We start from the raw sequence: 18,615 nt of genomic DNA, 5'->3' as shown, positions 1-18,615 counted from the left end.
GCCACCATGCTGCCCCTATTTTTCCAATTAAAGGGCAATTTAGCGTGACCAATCCACCTAGCCTGCACATCTTTGGGTTGTGGGGGCAAAACCCACGCAGACACGGGGAGAATGTGCAAACTCCACACGGACAGTGACCCAGAGCCGGGATTTGATCCCAGGTCCTCAGCGTCAGGGCCGGCTCAAGGCACCGGCAACTCGGGCAGTCGCCCGGGGCGCCATGTGCTAGGGGGCGCCAGAGACTCGGGTCCCGCGCATGCGCAGTTGGGCCGGTGCCAACCAGCGCATGCGCGGCGGCCGCCCTCTCCCAGGGCGGCCGCCCTCCCCCCCCTCGGTCCCCCCCTCGGGTCCGCCCCCCCCTTGGGTCCCCCCCCCCTCGGGTCCCCCCCCCCGGGTCCGCCCCCCCTCTCGGCCCCGCCCCCCTCTCGGCCCCCCCCCTCTCGGCCCCACCCTGCCCCTCTCGGCCCCGCCCGCCCCCCTCGGGCCCCCCCCCCAAGGGCGCAGAAGTTCAGCTTGCCCGGGGCGCCAGCAACCCTAGGGCCGGCGCTGCAGCGTCGTAGTCCCAGTGCTATCCACTGCGCCACCATGCTGCCCCTATTTTTCCAATTAAAGGGCAATTTAGCGTGACCAATCCACCTAGCCTGCACATCTTTGGGTTGTGGGGGCGAAACCCACGCAGACACGGGGAGAATGTGCAAACTCCACACGGACAGTGATCCAGAGCCGGGATTGAACCTGGGACCTCGGTGCCGTGAGGCAGCAGGGCTAACCCACTGCGGCACCGTGCTGCCCATTGCCTCAAATCTTAACTGGACCATACAAATACTGTGGCTACAAGAGCAGGTCACAGGCTGGGTATTTTGCAGCGAATAACCCACCTACTGACTCCCCAAAGCCTGTCCATCATCTACAAGGCACAAGTCAGGAAATGTGATGGAATAGCCTCCACTTACCTGGGTGAGTGCAGCTCCAAGAATACTCACAAAGCTTGACACCATCCAGGACAAAGCAGCTCGCTTGATCTGCACCCCATTCACCATCTTAAAATATTCACTCCTCTCACCTCCGACGCACAGTGGCAGCAGTGTGTACCATCTACAAGATTTAGTTTGAGTACGGTTGTTTTCGAAGCTCTATTATTTGTGTGCGGAAGGAAATTGACAATAAACACTTTAAACAGAAGCAATACAGCACTGGGGGATGGTGATGCAATGGTAATGTCGCTGGACTAGTAATGCTAAGGCCCTGACTAATGCTCTAGGGTCATGGGTTCAAGTCCCAACATGGCAGCTGGTGAAATGTTAATTAAAGTAATAAATCGGGAATTTAAAGCAAGTCTCAGTAATGGTCACCATAAAAATCTGTGTGGTTCATGAACATTCTTCACTTGGCCTGGATGAGCGACACTCCAACAGCACTTGAGAAGCTTGACACGGCAAAGCAACCAGCTTGATTGGCACCCCATCCATCATCTTCAACATTCACTCCCTCACCACCAACGCACAGTGGCAGCAATGTGTATAAGATGCACGGCAGCAACTCACCAAAGCTGCATTGACAGCACCTCCCAAGCCTGTGTCCTCTACCATCTAGACGAACAAGGGCAGCAGATATATGAGAACCCACCACCTGCAAGTTCCACTCCAAGCCGCTCACACTTGGAAATCTATCGTCGTTCCTTTATTGTCGCGGGGTCAAAGTCATTCAATTCCCTCCCTAACAGCACTGTGGGTGCACATACAGCACATGGACTGCAACAGTTCAAGAAGGCGGCTCACCACCACCTTCTCAGGGGCCATTAGCGATGGGCAACAAATGCTGGTTTTTCCAGTGATACTCACATCCATGAATAAATTTGAGAGTAAACCTATCAGACGGGAACTGATGTGTTGGGTGCTCTGGATCTGTGGAACACATACAGGCCACCAACACTTAAAATAGTACAACACTATTTTATTAAACTATAAACTGTTGAACATACTCTTACTGTGGGTTAACACGATGTTAGATTATCTAAAGACCTGTGCCTACCCTAACCAGTCTAATCACTCAGCACATGGTGAGGATCTGTGCTGTAAGCTGTAAGCTCTGTACTTCTGAGAGGCTGCATCCCGAATGAGCGGGAAAACTGATGCCCTCTGTCTTTCTAGTGAGTGTGTTCTAACTGGTGATTGGCTGCGGTGTTATGCATGTTGGTTGGTCCTACTGTATGTCCATCAGTGTGTGTGTCTGCACCATGATATACTGGTGTATGTTGTGACAGGAACTGGAGTCAATGGAGGACAAATGTGGGCAGAATGTAAAAGAGGTGGCAGCTTCAAACACCGGGCAGTTCAGTTTCAACTTATCCTCTACATGTTGGCAGCTATACAGCTGGTAAAGCCACTAGATATAATTGAGAAAGAGCAAGAAACAAAAGTATTTTGCAGCGGCTGAATTGCTTTTTTTAAAAAATGTATTTCATTAGAAACGTATATAAAAAGTTACAACACATAAACAATTTGGGAACAGGATTCCCAACAAATGACTATAGTTTGTACAATTTTTTTTCCCTTTAAACCCCCCCCCCCCCCCCCCCCCCCCCGGCACGACAAACAACTCTTCAAACATGGTCACGAACATCCCCCACCCTGCCTCAAAACCCTCCACTGTGTAGTGATCTCTATATGTGCATGTACACAAGGGGTTAATGTATAATCAGTGGCACCACATGATCACTAGAGGGCCGGACCAACAGGGGTATAAAAGGCAACCACATTGGGTCTCTAGCTCTCTCTTGGGTGCACTATGACCAGGGCAATAGCAGACTAGTTCTGATGGCTAGTGGAGTTACGTATAGTTATTGTAGTTAGATCATGTTAACCTTATCACTAGTATCAAACTTAAAGTAAAGAACTCATGCAATTATTGTTATAGTTATTCAATAAATCTTTTGTTACTACTGGACGAGTTTGAGTATTCTTCATCAAGATTCAGAAGACCTCATCATTCACCAAGGTTTGAGTAACACATGTTACCTACCACACATGTATCTTTTCTACCGAAGGCAATCGTACAAGTCACGAGCCAGGCTGCTACTCCCCAGTGTCGTTGCCGACCGCCACTCCAATAAGATTCGTCGCCGGGCAATCACAGAGGCGAAGGCCACATAATCGGCCTTCCTCCCCTCCATCAGCTCTGGCTTCTCCGATATCCCAAATATCGCTATTAAAGTATCAGGCTCCACCACCTCCCCCTTGCTAGCGCCGTAAACGTTCCCGCCCAGAATCTTTCCAATTTTGCGGCACCCAAAACATGTGCACGTGATTCGCTGGTCCCCACCCACACTTCTCACACTCATCTGCTACCCGCTGGAAGAACCCGCTCATTCTCGCCCGAGCCATATGCACCCTGTGTAGGACCTTGAACGGTATCAGGCTCACCCTTGCGCACCAGGAGGTCGCATTTACTTTCGTAGTGCCTCACTCCATACTCCCCAATTTATCCCCCCTTCCAGCTCCCCTTTCCATTGTTCCTTGATCTTCACTACCCGCTCATCTCCCTGCTCTCCCAGCCACCTGTATATGTCTCCAATTCTACCCTCCCCTTCCACATCCGGAAGCAGCAGTCGCTCCAGCAGGGTGTATCCCAACAACCTTTGGGGCAGCATGATAGCATGGTGGTTAGCATAAATGCTTCACACTCCAGGGTCCCAGGTTCGATTCCCGGCTGGGTCACTGTCTGTGTGGAGTCTGCACGTCCTCCCCGTGTGTGCGTGGGTTTCCTCCGGGTGCTCCGGTTTCCTCCCACAGTCCAAAGATGTGCGGGTTAGGTGGATTGGCCATGATAAATTGCCCTCAGTGTCCTAAAAAGTAAGGTTAAGGGGGGGGTTGTTTGGTTACGGATATCGGGTGGATACGTGGGTTTGAGTAGGGTGATCATTGCTCGGCACAACATTGAGGGCCGGAGGGCCTGTTCTGTGCTGTACTATTCTATGTTCTATGTAACCTAGGGAACTCTTTCCAAACCTTCTGCGCAAAGTCCCTTACCTACAGATACCTGAGCTCATGCCTCTTGGGAGCCCCACCCTCTCCCTCAATTTATCCATACTGGCAAACCATTCTTCCAGATACAAATTCCTCTCATTGACCAGCCCCACTTCTCTCCACCTCCTATACATGCCATCCCTTCCCCCCTCCCAGCTCAAACCCATGATTCTGACACAGGGATGTTAACACCACCATGCCCTCCACCCTAAAGTACCTCCTCAACTGGTTCCAGATCTTCACCATGGACTGCACCACCGGGCTCCCTGAGTACCTGGTCGATGCCATTGCAATGCCGCCGTCACCATAGCCCTTAAGCTGGACCCCTTACAGGATTCCTCGTCCATCTAAATCAATTCTACCCCCTCTGCATCCCACCATCACCTCGCCTTCTCTGCTTTCATTGCCCAATAGTAATGAAGCAAGTTTGACAATGCTAACCCCCCCTGCTGCCTCTGCCTGTGTAACACGGTCCCCTTAACCCTTGGCACCAAAAGAAGGCCTTCGGAACAAAATCGGGACTGTCTGGAACAACATAAGAACATAAGAACTAGGAGCAGGAGTAGGCCATCTGGCCCCTCGAGCCTGCTCCACCATTCAATGAGATCATGGCTGATCTTTTGTGGACTCAGCTCCACTTTCCGGCCCGAACACCATAACCCTTAATCCCTTTATTCTTCAAAAACTATCTATCTTTATTTTAAAAACATTTAATGAAGGAGCCTCAACTGCTTCACTGGGCAAGGAATTCCATAGATTCACAACCCTTTGGGTGAAGAAGTTCCTACTAAACTCAGTCCCAAATCTACTTCCCCTTATTTTGAGGCTATGCCCCCTAGTTCTGCTTTCACCCGCCAGTGGAAACAACCTGCCCGCATCTATCCTATCTATTCCCTTCATAATTTTATATGTTTTATACGAAATGAACAGGAACCTCGGCAGAATATTAATCTTTGTTACATTCCGCTTGTGAAGTATCACCCATTCCCTCGTGAGCCTGAATCCCCAGGTATCTGAACCTGTCCCTAACCACCTTAAATGGCATCCCCCCTAAATTGGCTCACCATCCCAACTCATTCACTTTCAACTTATACCCCACAAACGCCCCAAACCTCCCCAACAGGCCCATGATCCTCTCCATGCTCCCCAGTGGGGCCGAAACATACAACAGTAGGTCGTCAGCATAGAGCAACACCCGATGCTCCCTCTGTCCCCTCATAATGCCTTGCCACTCTGCCGACCCCCTGAGGCTCTATAGCCAGCGCAGACAGCAGCGGCGACAGCGGGCACCCCTGCCTTGTTCCCCTGGGCAACTTGAAGTTCCGTGAGCCCATGTCATTGGTCCGCACAATCGCCCTCAGTGCCACATATAGCAGGCGCACCCGTGCCACAAACCTCAGCCCAAACCCAAACCTTCCCAGGACCTCAAACAGGTACTGCCACTCCACCCGGTCGGATGCCTTCTCTGCATCCATGGACACCACTACCTCCGGTAACTGGGCTCCCGAGGGGGTCATAATCACATTTAACAGCTTCCTTATATTGCTAGAGAGCTGCCTGCCCTTTACAAAGCCTGTTTGGTCCTCCGCAACCACCCCTGGGACACAACCTTCCATCCTTCTCACCAATACCTTAGCCAGCATTTTCATGCCTGTATGTAACAACGATATGGGCCTATATTACCCGCATTCCACTGGGTCCTTCCCCTTTGTCTGAATTAACGCTATCGCTGCCTGCGTCATCATTTCCGGCAGCTCCTCTTTCACCAATGCCTCATTAAATGCCCCCAAGAGATGCGGTGTCAGGTCCGTCGCAAATCCTTATAAAAATCTGCCGGATACCCATCCGACCCAGGGGCCTTCCCCGACTTCATATCCCTTATACTGTCTAATATCTCCCTCAGCCCCAGGGGTTCCTCACGCGCTTGTCTCTTTTCTTCCTCCAGCTGAGGAAACTCCAGTTCATCTAAAAACGGTCTTCACCACCCGGGTCCGGCCACATCCCCAGCTCCAGTCCGTCTTCAATATTTCCCTGGACGCGGCCTGCCTCTGTAGCTGGTGCGCTAACAATTGACTCACCTTCTGCCTGTATTGGGACTGCAACCCTCTTGCCCCACCCAGCTGTCCTACCGCCCTCCCCGTGGTCCGCCTATCAAATTGCCCCTGTAATATTTTCCTCATCGTCAATCCCTCCATGGTGGACACCCTCGAGTTTCCCTCTCTACCTCCACTATCTTGCTCATTAGCCGTACATATTCCTCCCTCCTTTCCCTATCCGCATGACCCTTGAACAAGATAATCTCCCCTCGGACCACCACTTCTATCGCTTCCCAGAAAATGACCGGCAACACCTCCCCGTTTTGGTTCAATTCCACATAACCTTTATTCACAGCCCGCACCTTATCACAAAACCCTCTATCTGCCAACAACCCCGAATCAAACCTCCACCCCGGCCTCTGCTCTCGTCCCGATCTAAGCCGAATCTCCAGCCAATGGGGTGCATGATCCGAAATTACTATCCTTGCGTACTCTGTCGCCTCCACCCCAACCAAAATCTCCCGGCTCACTACAAAATAGTCAATTCTGAAATACACATTATAGACATGTGAAAAAAAGGAATACTCCCTTCCCCCGGGTTCTTAAAGCGCCATGGATCCACCATACCCATCTGTTCCATAAACCCATCCAGCTCCTTTGCCATTCATACCCTACCCATTGCCCTGGGACTTGACCTATCCACCTTCAGCTCTCGGACACAATTAAAATCTCCTCCCACGATCAACCGGTGTGTGGCCAAATCCGGGCTTGCCGCCAGCAACCCCCTCATAAAACCTACATCAACCCAATTTGGTGCATACAAGTTCGCCAACACCACCGGCATCCCTTCCAATACCCCACTCACAATCACGTATCTCCCACCCGGGTCCCTCACTTCCTTCACCCAGGGAAGGCCCCTGGGTCGGATGGGTACCCGGTGTAATTTTATAAGGAGTTTGCGACGGAGCTGACACCACATCTCTTGGCGGCGTTTAATGAGGCATTGGCGAAAGGGGAGCTGCCGGAGACGATGACGCAGACAGCGATAGCGTAAACCCCATTTTCTTACTCTTTAAAATTGCCGCTCCCCGCGACTTTGAAACAAACACCGAGTGGAAAACCTGCCCGACCCACCCATTCATTAGCCTAACCTAGTCCTTCACACGGAGGTGTGTCTCCTGCAGAGAGGTCAGCCCTGCTTTCAAGCTCCTGAGGTGCGCAAAAACACGAGATCTTTTGACTGGTCCATTGAGCCCTCGCATGTTCCACGTTGTCAGCCTTATCGGAGACTTACGTCTCGAATCCCCTCTACCATCTGTCATCCTCCCCTTTTGGCTCTAGCCCTCTTGATTCCACCCTGTACCTGGCCTAACCAAGCTGGCCCCTTTCTCCGCCCCGAACCATGTCTCTTCTCCCACCTCGCCTCGTCTCGTCCCCCTCCCTATCCCCCCCCCCCACCCCGCACAGCCCCTTCACCCATCCCTCCCCCCCCACGATTGCTTTTTATTTTTGCCAGTGAATTGAAATAGTGTTGGACAGGAGCTAGGTGTTAATGTTACTGGATTAGCAATCCAGAAACCCAGGCTAATGCTCTGGAGACATGAGTTCAAATCCCACCACGGCAACTGGGGGAATTTAAAATTCAATTCACAAAACCTGGACTAAAATGCTGGTCACATTAATGATGATTATGATGCTGCCGAACTGTCACAAAAACCCGCCAGGTTCACTGCTGTCAATCGGGGTGGAAATCTGCTGTGCTCAGCTGTTCTGGCCTACAAGTGACTCCAGAAACATAGTAATGTGGTTGACTCTTAGCTGCCATCTGTAATAGCCGAGTAAGCCACCCAGTAGACGACATCTCACCACCACCTGCTCAAGGGCAACTAGGATTCGGCAATAAATGCTGACATTGCCATCAGCACTAACATTCCCAGAACAAATTAAAAAGTTAGGATGGAATCCTGTAATTTACTCCAGGGGAGACTAACGTGTGTACGGGCTAATGTGTGAGGAGGCGGGACTCAATGGCTGGTCTAACATTTGCTGAATTACATTAATGCAGAAAAGGCATCACTGGCCAGTAAAGGCTGATAGGAAAATGGGCAGACTTCACAGTACAAAGAAATACCAAGGAAGAATAGTTCCATGAGAAAGGCATTCTTTTGGCTGGAGGAAATGATGGAGGTAGCAGTTCCAATCACAATAGCTCAAATAGAAACTTTTCCCCTTTATTTGTTCTCTTGAAACTGTTAATGATTTTGAATACCTTGATGAGGGTAAAGCAGTTGATGTGGTGTATATGGATTTCAGTAAAACGTTTGATAAGGTTCCCCACGGTAGGCTATTGCAGAAAATACGGAGGCATGGGATTCAGGGTGATTTAGCAGTTTGGATCAGAAATTGGCTAGCTGGAAGACGACAAAGGGTGGTGGTTGATGGGAAATGTTCAGACTGGAGTCCAGTTACTCGTGGTGTACCGCAAGGATCTGTTTTGGGGCCACTGCTGTTTGTCATTTTTATAAATGACCTGGAGGAGGGCGTAGAAGGATGGGTGAGTAAATTTGCAGATGACACTAAAGTCGGTGGAGCTGTGGACAGTGCAGAAGGATGTTACAAGTTACAGAGGGACATAGTTGAGCTGCAGAGCTGGGCTGACAGGTGGCAAATGGAGTTTAATGCAGAAAAGTTTGAGGTGATTCATTTTGGAAGGAATAACAGGAAGACAGAGTACTGGGCTAATGGTAAGATTCTTGGTAGTGTTGATGAGCAGAGAGATCTCGGTGTCCATGTACATAGATCCCTGAAAGTTGCCACCCAGGTTGAGAGGGTTGTTAAGAAGGCGAACGGTGTGTTAGCTTTTATTGGTAGAGGAATTGAGTTTCGGAGCCATGACGTCATGTTGCAGCTGTACAAAACTCTGGTGCGGCTGCATTTGGAGTATTGCGTGCAGTTCTGGTCGCCGCATTATAGGAAGGATGTGGAAGCATTGGAAAGGGTGCAGAGGAGATTTACCAGGATGTTGCCTGGTATAGAGGGAAGAACTTATGAGGAAAGGCTGAGGGACTTGAGGCTGTTTTGGTTAGAGAGAAGAAGGTTAAGAGGTGATTTAATTGAGGCATACAAGATGATCAGAGGATTAGATAGGGTGGACAGTGAGAGCCTTTTTCCTCGGATGGTGATGTCGAGCACGAGGGGAATAGCTTTAAATTGAAAGGGAGATATATATAGGACAGATGTCAGAGGTAGGTTCTTTACTCAGAGAGTAGTAAGGGCATGGAATGCCCTGCCTGCAACAATAGTGGACTCGCCATTCAAATGGTCATTGGATAGACATATGGACGATAAAGGAATAGTTTTTTTAAAATAAATTTAGATTACCCAATTATTTTTTCCAATTAAGGGGCAATTTAGCGTGGCCAATCCACCTACTCTGCACATTTTTGGGTTGTGGGGGCGAAACCCACGCAGACACGGGGAGAATGTACAAATTCCACACGGACAGTGACCCAGAGCCGGGATCGAACCTGGGACCTCAGCGCTGTGAGGCGGTTGTGCTAACCACTAGGCCACCGTGCTGCCCTCCGATAAAGGAATAGTGTAGATGGACTTTAGAGGGGTTTCACAGGTCGGCTCAACATCGAGGGCCGAAGGGCCTGTACTGCGCTGTTATGTTCTATGTTGACCAAACCTCCCCCCAAACTTCTGCAGTTGAGCAAGACCAACAGCAGCCTCTCCCTGCTCTCGCCCGGAGCTAGGGTTTTATCTGGGCTCTTCTCGTTCCATTTATTTTTGAAGGTATTGAGATGCTCCTGCTCCTTTTCATGATGATACTGTGTGGCTGGCGGAATCACTTGAGGATCTTGTATACTCTACCTGACAACTTAAATAATAGGCTAACAGGTGGAAGATGGTTTTGTGCCCCGAACACAATGTAGCACAGTGGTTAGCACCCAGGATATACAGCGCCAGGGTCCCAGGTTCGATTCCCGGCTTGGGTCTGTGCAGAGTCTACACGTTCTCCCTGTGTTTGCGTGTATTTCTTCCGGGTGCTCCGGTTTCCTCCCATAAGTACCGAAAGACGTGCTGTTAGGTGAGTTGGACATTCTGAATTCTCCCTCTGTGTACCCGAACAGGTGCTGGAGTGTGGCGACTAGGGGCTTTTCATAGTAACTTAATTGCAGTGTTAATGTAAGCCGGCTTGTGACAATAAAGATTATTATTATTTTCTTGCCTCGGTCATCAGTTTCACTTGGAGGTCCCGATGACTGCAGTGAGATGCAGTGAAGGGAACTTTGTGTCTTCTAAAAAAACAAAATCCAAAGCCTGGGCAGAATATAACATGTCCAGACAATTGCCTTTCATGCTTCAAAACACCCGTGTTGCAACTGAAGGGCTTCCACCAGCATATCGGTTCAGGACCTAACAGTGTTGTTGATAAGTGACAAAAAGTGGTGGTTACTGGTTAGCACTGAGGCCTCACAGCGCCATAGACCCGGGTTCAACTCTGGCCTCGAGTGACTGTGTGTAGTTTGCACATTCTCCTCGTGTCTGCGTAGGTTTCCACCGGGTGCTCCGGTTTCCTCCCTAGTCCTAAGATGTGCGGGTTGGTGGATTGGCCATGATAAATTGCCTCTTCGTGTCCAGGGATGTGCAGGTTAGGTGGGGTTACAGGGATAGGGCAGTGGGGTGGGCCGAAGTAGAGCGCTCTTTCACAGGGTCGCTCCACACTCTATGGGCCGAATGGCCTCCTTCTATACTGTAGAGATTCTATGGTCAACGATTACATTAGACTGTCTCACTCCATGACTGATGTTTGAAATATGTGGCTGCCACTCTAGTACTGAGCGAGTGCTGCAATCGAGGGTGCCATTTTTGGATGAAGCATTAAACCGAGACCCAGTCGGCTCCTCTTATACATAAAAGAACCGATGACAGTATTTCAAAGGAGAGCATATTTATCCCTCAAAACATTAAATTGGATTATCTGCTCATTATCACATTGCTATTTGTGGGAGCTTGCAAATTGGCTGCCATTATAACAGTGAGTACACTTCAGAAATATTTCAGAGAATCCCTACAGTGCAGAAGGAGGCCATTCGGCCCATCGAATCTGCACCGACCCTCTGAAAGAGCGCCCTACCTAGGCCCACTCCCCCGCACGATCCCCGTAACCCCACCTAACCTTTGGACACTAAGGGGCAATTTTGTGCGGCCAATCCACTTCACCTCCGCATCTTTGGACTGTTGGAGGAACCCGGAGCACCCGCAGGAAACCCACGCAGACACAGGGAGAAAGTGCAAACCTGTTGTCTGTGAAATGCAGTCACTGTTGGTGGAAAAAGGGTGCTTCTGCATACGGCAGATTTGGGGCCCAAACCCCAACCAAGGCAAGGATTCCTCGTGCATTGGATGGAGCTAATAATATTGTCAATTGATAGGCATGTCAGTCATGGTTCAGTTGTTCAAAAATATTTAATTGCCTTTGAAGCGCTTTGGCATGTCTAGTGGTTGTGCGAGGTATAATAAATGCAAATCTTTCTACACAGAGTGACAGATCTCGCCGGTCAATTGGGGAGAGTGAGAGCCATACTCCAAACCCCCAGACGCCACACCAGGCACACCACTTCAACCTCACATTCCCAGCCCATCTTCCACACAGCCAGCCCCTCGCCCAAACACACCATTCTGCACCTACACTCACAGCCCCTCTGCCATACCACCAGCCCCTCCATTTGCAACCCCTATCCCACACTCCCTCCATCAAACTCGCAGCCCTTATCCCATACCCAGTGCCACTGCCACACACCTCCCAAAAACCATCAGCTCCTATTGTACACTGGCAGCCCACCCCCACAGTCACAGCCCATTCCCCACACACCCAGCACACTCCCACAGTCCCAGCCCCCTCACCTCAACTCCCAGCCCATCCCCCACACACTCAGCCCACTCCTACAGTCCCAGCCCCTCACCTCAACTCCCAGCCCCTCACCCCACTCCCAGCCCATCCCCCACATTCCCAGCCCTTCCCTGCACTCCCAGCCCCTTCCCACACTCCCAGTCCATCTGAACCGACAAACTCCCAGCCTCTCCCCACACTCCAAGCCCATCCACCATACTCCACCAGTCCATCCCCCCCACACTTCCCCACATCCTAATCCCTCACAAACACCATCCCAGCCCCTCCCCGTACTCCCAGCTCCTTCCCACACACCCTAATCCCTCCCACTCAGCCCCTCCACACACTACCAGCCCCTCCCTCACACCAGCAACACCACCCCCACGCCCAGCCACTTCCAGCTCCTCCCCCACACTCCCAGATCCTCCCCCACTCCCAGCCCCTTCCCCATACTTCCAGCTCCTCCACACTCCCAGCTCCTCCCACACACTCCCAGCGTCTTCCCCAAACCCAGACCATTCCCCACGCTCCCAGCTGCTCCCCACTCTTCCCAACAATCCTCACTCTTCCCAACACTCCCAGCTCCTTCCCCACACACCCAGCCCCTTTACTACACTCCCAGCCCTTTCCACTCACTCCCAGGCCCCCCCTTATTCACAGACCCCCCCCTCATTCACAGACGCCCCTCATTCCCAGACCCCCCATATTCCCAGACCCCCTCACACCCAGCCCTTTCCACTCACTCCCAGCCCCCCTCTCACTCCCAGCCCCACCCCCTTCCTAACACTCCCAGCCCATTTCCCCTCACTTCCAGCTGCCCCCCACTCTCCAAGCTCCTCCCCCCACACGCCCAGCTTCTCCCCAACACTCCCAGCCCCGCCCCCATTCTCCCAGCCCCTCCCCATTCTCCCAACCTCTCCCCCACCCAGCCCCTCCCCCACACACCCAGCACCTCCCCCACTCTCCCATCCCCTCCCAACACAACCAGCCCCTCCCCCACTCTCTCCCCACACACCCAGCCCCTCCCCCACACACCCAAACCTCACCCACCCCCTCTCTCCCAGCCCCTCCCCACACCCCCAGCCCCATCTCCACTCCCAGCCCTTCCCCCACACACCCAGCCCCTCACCCGCCCCAGCCCCTCACCCGCCCCAGCCCCTCACCCTCGCCCAGCCCCATCCCATGCTACCAGCCCCTCTCCCCGCACTCCCAGCGCCTCCCCCACACGTCCATCCCCTCCCCCACACGTCCACCCCCTCCCCCACACGTCCACCCCCTCCCCCACACGTCCATCCCCTCCCCAACTCTCCCAGCCCCACCCCCTCACTCGAGCCCCTGCCCGCTCACTCCCAGCCCCTACTCCACTCCCAGCCCCACCCCATGCTACCAGCCCCTTCCCCACACCCCACTGTCCCAGCCCCTCCCCCACACAACCAGCCCCTCCCCCACACTTCCAGGCCCTCCTCCACACACCCAGCCCCTCCTCCACACACCCAGCCCCTCCTCCACACAGCCTGCCCCCACTCTCCCAGCCCCTCCTCCACTCCAGCCCCACCCCCACACTCCCAGCCCCTCCCCCACACTCCCAGCCCCTCCCCCACACTCCCAGCCCCTCCCCCACACTCACAGCCCCTCCCCGTACACCCAGCGCGTCCCCCACACTCCCAGCCCCGCCCTCATTCTCCCAGCCCCGCCCTCACACTCCCAGCCCCGCCCTCACTCTCCCAGCCCCTCCTCCGCTCCCGGGCCCTCCCCCAGGCGGATGCCCCGCCCCCTCCGCTGGAAGCCCCGCCCCTCCAGGCGTCGCGCAAGGCGGCGGGCCAATGGGAGGCGCGCTGGCGGCTGACCGGGAGTGACCCCGCCGAGGCTGCGGCTCGGACGGAGAGTCAGTCAGCCGGCGGCAGGCAGGGAGGCAGAGCCGTGTCCATGGAGCCGGAGCGGTTGCCGGACCGGGCGGCAGCGAGGCCGGCGGGGAAGGGGGACGACGAGGAGGAAGCCGCCGCCTCTGCTGCGCTGCTGGGACCCGGTCCATGAGCGCGACCGGAGGCGGCGGCGGGGCGGTTGCCATGGATCCGCTGGAGGCCTTGTTCAGCCCCGGAGTGGGCGCTGGCGGCGGCGGGGGGAGCCGGTGCCTCCGCCCGGGGGCCGGCTCCTTCTGGACGGCGGTGTTCGACTACGAAGCGAGCGCCGAGGACGAGCTGAGCCTGCGGCGGGGCGACGCGCTGGAGGTGCTGTCCACGGACGCCAAGGTGTCGGGCGACGAGGGCTGGTGGACGGGCAAGATCGGCGAGCGGGTGGGCATCTTCCCCGCCAACTACGTGAGCCGCCAGCCGGCGCGGGCCCGGGCCCAGGCGGCCGAGCTGCCGGGAGAGGCCGGCCGCGAGGCCCAGGCCGCCGCCGAGATCGAGTTCAGCCAGCTGACCCTGCAGGAGATCATCGGCGTGGGCGGCTTCGGCAAGGTGTACCGGGGCTCCTGGAAGGGGCAGCCGGTGGCCGTCAAGGCGGCCCGCCGCGACCCCGACGAGGAGGTGGGCGCCACGGCCGAGAGCGCCCGCCGCGAGGCCCGCCTCTTCGCCATGCTCCGGCACCGCAACATCATCGCCCTGCGCGGCGTCTGCCTGCAGGAGCCCAACCTCTGCCTGGTCATGGAGTACGCCCAGGGTGGGCCCCTCAACCGGGCCCTGGCCGGCCGCCGCATCCCGCCCCGCACCCTGGTCGACTGGGCCGTGCAGATCGCCCGCGGGATGTCCTACCTGCACGCCGAGGCCATCGTGCCGATCATCCACCGGGACCTGAAGTCCAGCAACAGTGAGTAGCCGGGGTGGGGAGGGGGGCCTCCCGCAGGCAGACAGGGGACCTGGACTGTGTGTATGGGGGGTGGTTATGCACTGTTTACACAGTGTATAAGGGGGGGGGGGGGGGTTATGCACTGTTTACACAGTGTATAGGGGGGTTATGCACTGTTTACACAGTGTGTAAGGGGGGCTTCGTGCACTTTACACTAAGGGGGGGTTCGTGCACTTTACACTAAGGGGGACTGGGGGGTTCGTGCACTGTTTTCCAGTGTATGGGGGGTTATGCACTGTTTACACAGTGTATGGGGGGGGGGGGGTTATGCACTGTTTACAGTGTGTAAGGGGGGCTTCGTGCACTTTACACTAAGGGGGGGGGGTTCGTGCACTTTACACTAAGGGGGGGGGGGGTCGTGCACTGTTTACACAGTGTATGGGGGGGTTATGCACTGTTTACACTGTATAAGGGGGGGTTATGCACTGTTTACACAGTGTATAAGGGGGGGTTATGCACTGTTTACACAGTGTATAGGGGGGGTTATGCACTGTTTACACAGTGTATAGGGGGGGTTATGCACTGTTTACACAGTGTATAGGGGGGTTATGCACTGTTTACACAGTGTATAAGGGGGGGTTATGCACTGTTACACTGTATAGGGTGGGGGTTTTGCACTGTTTACACTGTATGGGGGGTTATGCACTGTTTACACTGTATAGGGGGGGTTATGCACCGTTTACACTGTATAAGGGGGGTTATGCACCGTTTGCACTGTATAAGGGGGGGCTATGCACTGTTTGCACTGTATAAGGGGGGCGGATTATGCACTGTTTGCACAGTGTATAAGGGGGGGTTTTGCACTGTATGGGGGGCGGGTTATGCACTGTTTACACTGTATAAGGGGGGGCTATGCACTGTTTACACTGTATAGGGGGGGCGGGTTATGCACTGTTTGCACAGTGTATAAGGGGGGGGTTATGCACTGTTTACACTGCATAAGGGGGGGTGTCCATGGACTGTACACAGCGTGTAAGGGGGTCCATGGACTGCACAGTGTGTAAGGGGGTCCATGGACTGCAGTGTGTAAGGGGGTCCATGGACTGCAGTGTGTAAGGGGGTCCATGGACTGCAGTGTGTAAGGGGGTACATGGACTGCACAGTGTGTAAGGGGGTACATGGACTGCAGTGTGTAAGGGGGTACATGGACTGCACAGTGTGTAAGGGGGTACATGGACTGCACAGTGTGTAAGGGGGTACATGGACTGCACAGTGTGTAAGGGGGTACATGGACTGCACAGTGTGTAAGGGGGTACATGGACTGCACAGTGTGTAAGGGGGTACATGGACTGCGCACAGTGTGTAAGGGGGTACATGGACTGCGCACAGTGTGTAAGGGGGTACATGGACTGCGTACACTGAGTTAAAGGGGTTCATGGACTGCGTACACTGAGTTAAAGGGGTTCATGGACTGCGTACACTGAGTTAAAGGGGTTCATGGACTGCGTACACTGAGTTAAAGGGGTTCATGGACTGCGTACACTGAGTTAAAGGGGTTCATGGACTGCGTACACTGAGTTAAAGGGGTTCATGGACTGCGTACACTGAGTTAAAGGGGTTCATGGACTGCGTACACTGAGTTAGGGGGGTTCATGGACTGCGTACACTGAGTTAGGGGGGTTCATGGACTGCGTACACTGAGTTAGGGGGGTTCATGGACTGCGTACACTGAGTTAGGGGGGTTCATGGACTGCGTACACAGAATAAGGGGGGTTCATGGACTGCGTACACAGAATAAGGGGGGTTCATGGACTGTGTGCACAGAATAAGGGGGGTTCATGGACTGTGTGCACAGAATAAGGGGGGTTCATGGACTGTGTGCACAGAATAAGGGGGGTTCATGGACTGTGTGCACAGTGTGTAAGGGGGGTTCATGGACTGTGTGCACAGTGTGTAAGGGAGGTTCATGGACTGTGTGCACAGTGTGTAAGGGGGGTTCATGGACTGTGTGCACAGTGTGTAAGGGGAATTCCTGGACTGTGCGTGCAGTGTAAAGGGGGGGTTCCTGCACTGTGCGCGCAGTGTAAGGTGGGGTGGAGAGTCCCTTGACTCTGCAGTGTAGGGGTGCGGGGGCTTCATGGTCTGTGTATGTTTCCTGGACTCTGTATGCAGTGTGGGTTCCAGGACTGTATGCGCATGGTAAGGGTGATTCCTGGACTGTACAGGGGGGCAGGGGAGAGGATTCCTGGATTGTGCAGGCCGGGTAAGGTATGTTCCTGGACAGTGTGTGCAGGGTGAGCGTGGGTTCCTGGACAGTGTTTGTTGTGTTAAGGTCTGGTTCCTGGATTCTACGTAGGGTGGTGGGGGTTCCTAGACTTTGTACATAGTGAGGGGGGGGAGATCTCCTTATGCAGTGAGGGGAGGGGTAAGATCTTTCTCTTGAATTTGTTTTTGATGTATTAGTTTTCAAGTTTATACTTGTGCTTCTGATTTTGGATGCTGCTGCAAAACATTTTCTCTGTCTACTCAAATGATGCCCTCTGAATTTTGAAATTCCTTTTTATGTTGTAGCACATTTTCAGCAGTGATTGGGGTGGAATGCGATCATGTTATCGCTTGTTCTATGCTGCTGTCTCGCATTTTCCTACAGTAGTCAAAATGGTCAGAGTCTGCATCGTTAGAATTGGGCCAGATTTGCATAAATTGTTTGAAGTGGATCAATTTATTTATTCTTTAGTGGGATGTGGGCATAGCTGGCAAGGACAGCATTGCCCATTTCTAATTGCCCATGAGAGGGTGGTGGCGAGCCACCTTCTTTAGTTGCTGTAGCCCTTGTGTAGGTGTACTCCGAGCTGTTGGGGCGGATGTTCCAGGAGTTTGGCCTAGCGACAGTAAAGGGACAGCGATGTAGCGCCAAATCGGGATAGTGTGCGCCAGTAGGGGAACTTTCCGGTGGTGATGTTCCCATGCACCTGCTGCCCTTGTCTTTCCAGGTAGAGGTCGCTGATTTGGAAACTTGTTGGAGTCTTGGTGAGTTGTTGCAGTGCATCTTGTAGATGGCACACATTTCTGCCACTGTGCTGTTAGTGGTGAAGGGGCTGGATGTTGGAGTTGGTGGATGGAGTGCTACTCAAGCATCCTACTTTGCCTTGGATAGTGTCCAGCTTCTTGAGTGTTGTTGGAGCAGCATTGATCCAGGCAGGTGAAGAGTATTGAATCACGCTCCTGATTTGTGCCTTGTAGATGGTGGACAGGCTTTAGGGAGTCAGGATGTGAGTTATTATCTGCAGAATTCCCAGCCTCTGAACTGCTCTTGTGGCCACAGTATTTATGTGGCTAGTCCACTACAGTTTTGGGTTAATGGTAGCCCCAGGATGTTGATAGCGGGGGTAATTCCATTGAGTGTCCAGGGGAGATAGTTAGGTTCTGTCTTGTTGAAGATGACCATTGCCTGACACTTGTATAGCGTGAATGTTACTTGCCACTTATCAGCCCAAGCCAGAATGTTCTTCAGATCTTGCTGCATTTGGACATGGACTGCTTCAATATCTCAGGACTCACAAATAGTGCTGAACATTGTGCGACCATCAGAAAACATCCCGATTTATAACATTGCGATGGTGGTAAGCTGAAGATGGTTGGGCCTGGACTTACCCTGAGGAACTCCTGCACTCATGTCCTGGGACTGAGATGATTGACCTCCAACAGCCACTGTCATCTTCCTTTGTCTGAGGTATGGCTCCAGTTGAGAGTTTATCTCCCTGATTCCCATTGACTCCAGTTTTGTTTGGTCCACTTGATACCACAAAATTTGACCTTGATGTCATTGGCAGTCATTTCGCCTCACCTTGGGTTCAAATCTTTTGTC

General features: G+C 53.4%; 1 protein-coding gene across 4 annotated transcripts in view; it reads left to right on the top strand.

Moving 5' to 3' along the window:
* Window positions 1-13,834: 13,834 nt before the first annotated feature.
* Window positions 13,835-18,615, top strand: part of map3k21 (mitogen-activated protein kinase kinase kinase 21) — a 120,049-nt gene continuing 115,268 nt past the window's right edge. For 2 of the 4 annotated variants that reach the window (XM_038816064.1, XM_038816043.1), the window contains exon 1: window positions 13,835-14,768. In XM_038816064.1, the coding sequence (XP_038671992.1) occupies window positions 13,991-14,768 (778 nt within the window). In that variant the 5' untranslated portion in view covers window positions 13,835-13,990. Of the gene's footprint in view, window positions 14,769-18,303; window positions 18,481-18,615 lie in introns of those variants that run through there. The other 2 variants (XM_038816054.1, XM_038816083.1) reach the window with 2 other exon arrangements.

The sequence above is a fragment of the Scyliorhinus canicula genome, chromosome 1, assembly GCF_902713615.1.
Source record: "Scyliorhinus canicula chromosome 1, sScyCan1.1, whole genome shotgun sequence".
NCBI classification, from domain to species: Eukaryota; Metazoa; Chordata; class Chondrichthyes; order Carcharhiniformes; family Scyliorhinidae; genus Scyliorhinus; species Scyliorhinus canicula.
Note: the sequence above shows the minus strand (reverse complement) of the source record. Positions and strands in the feature narration are given on the sequence as shown.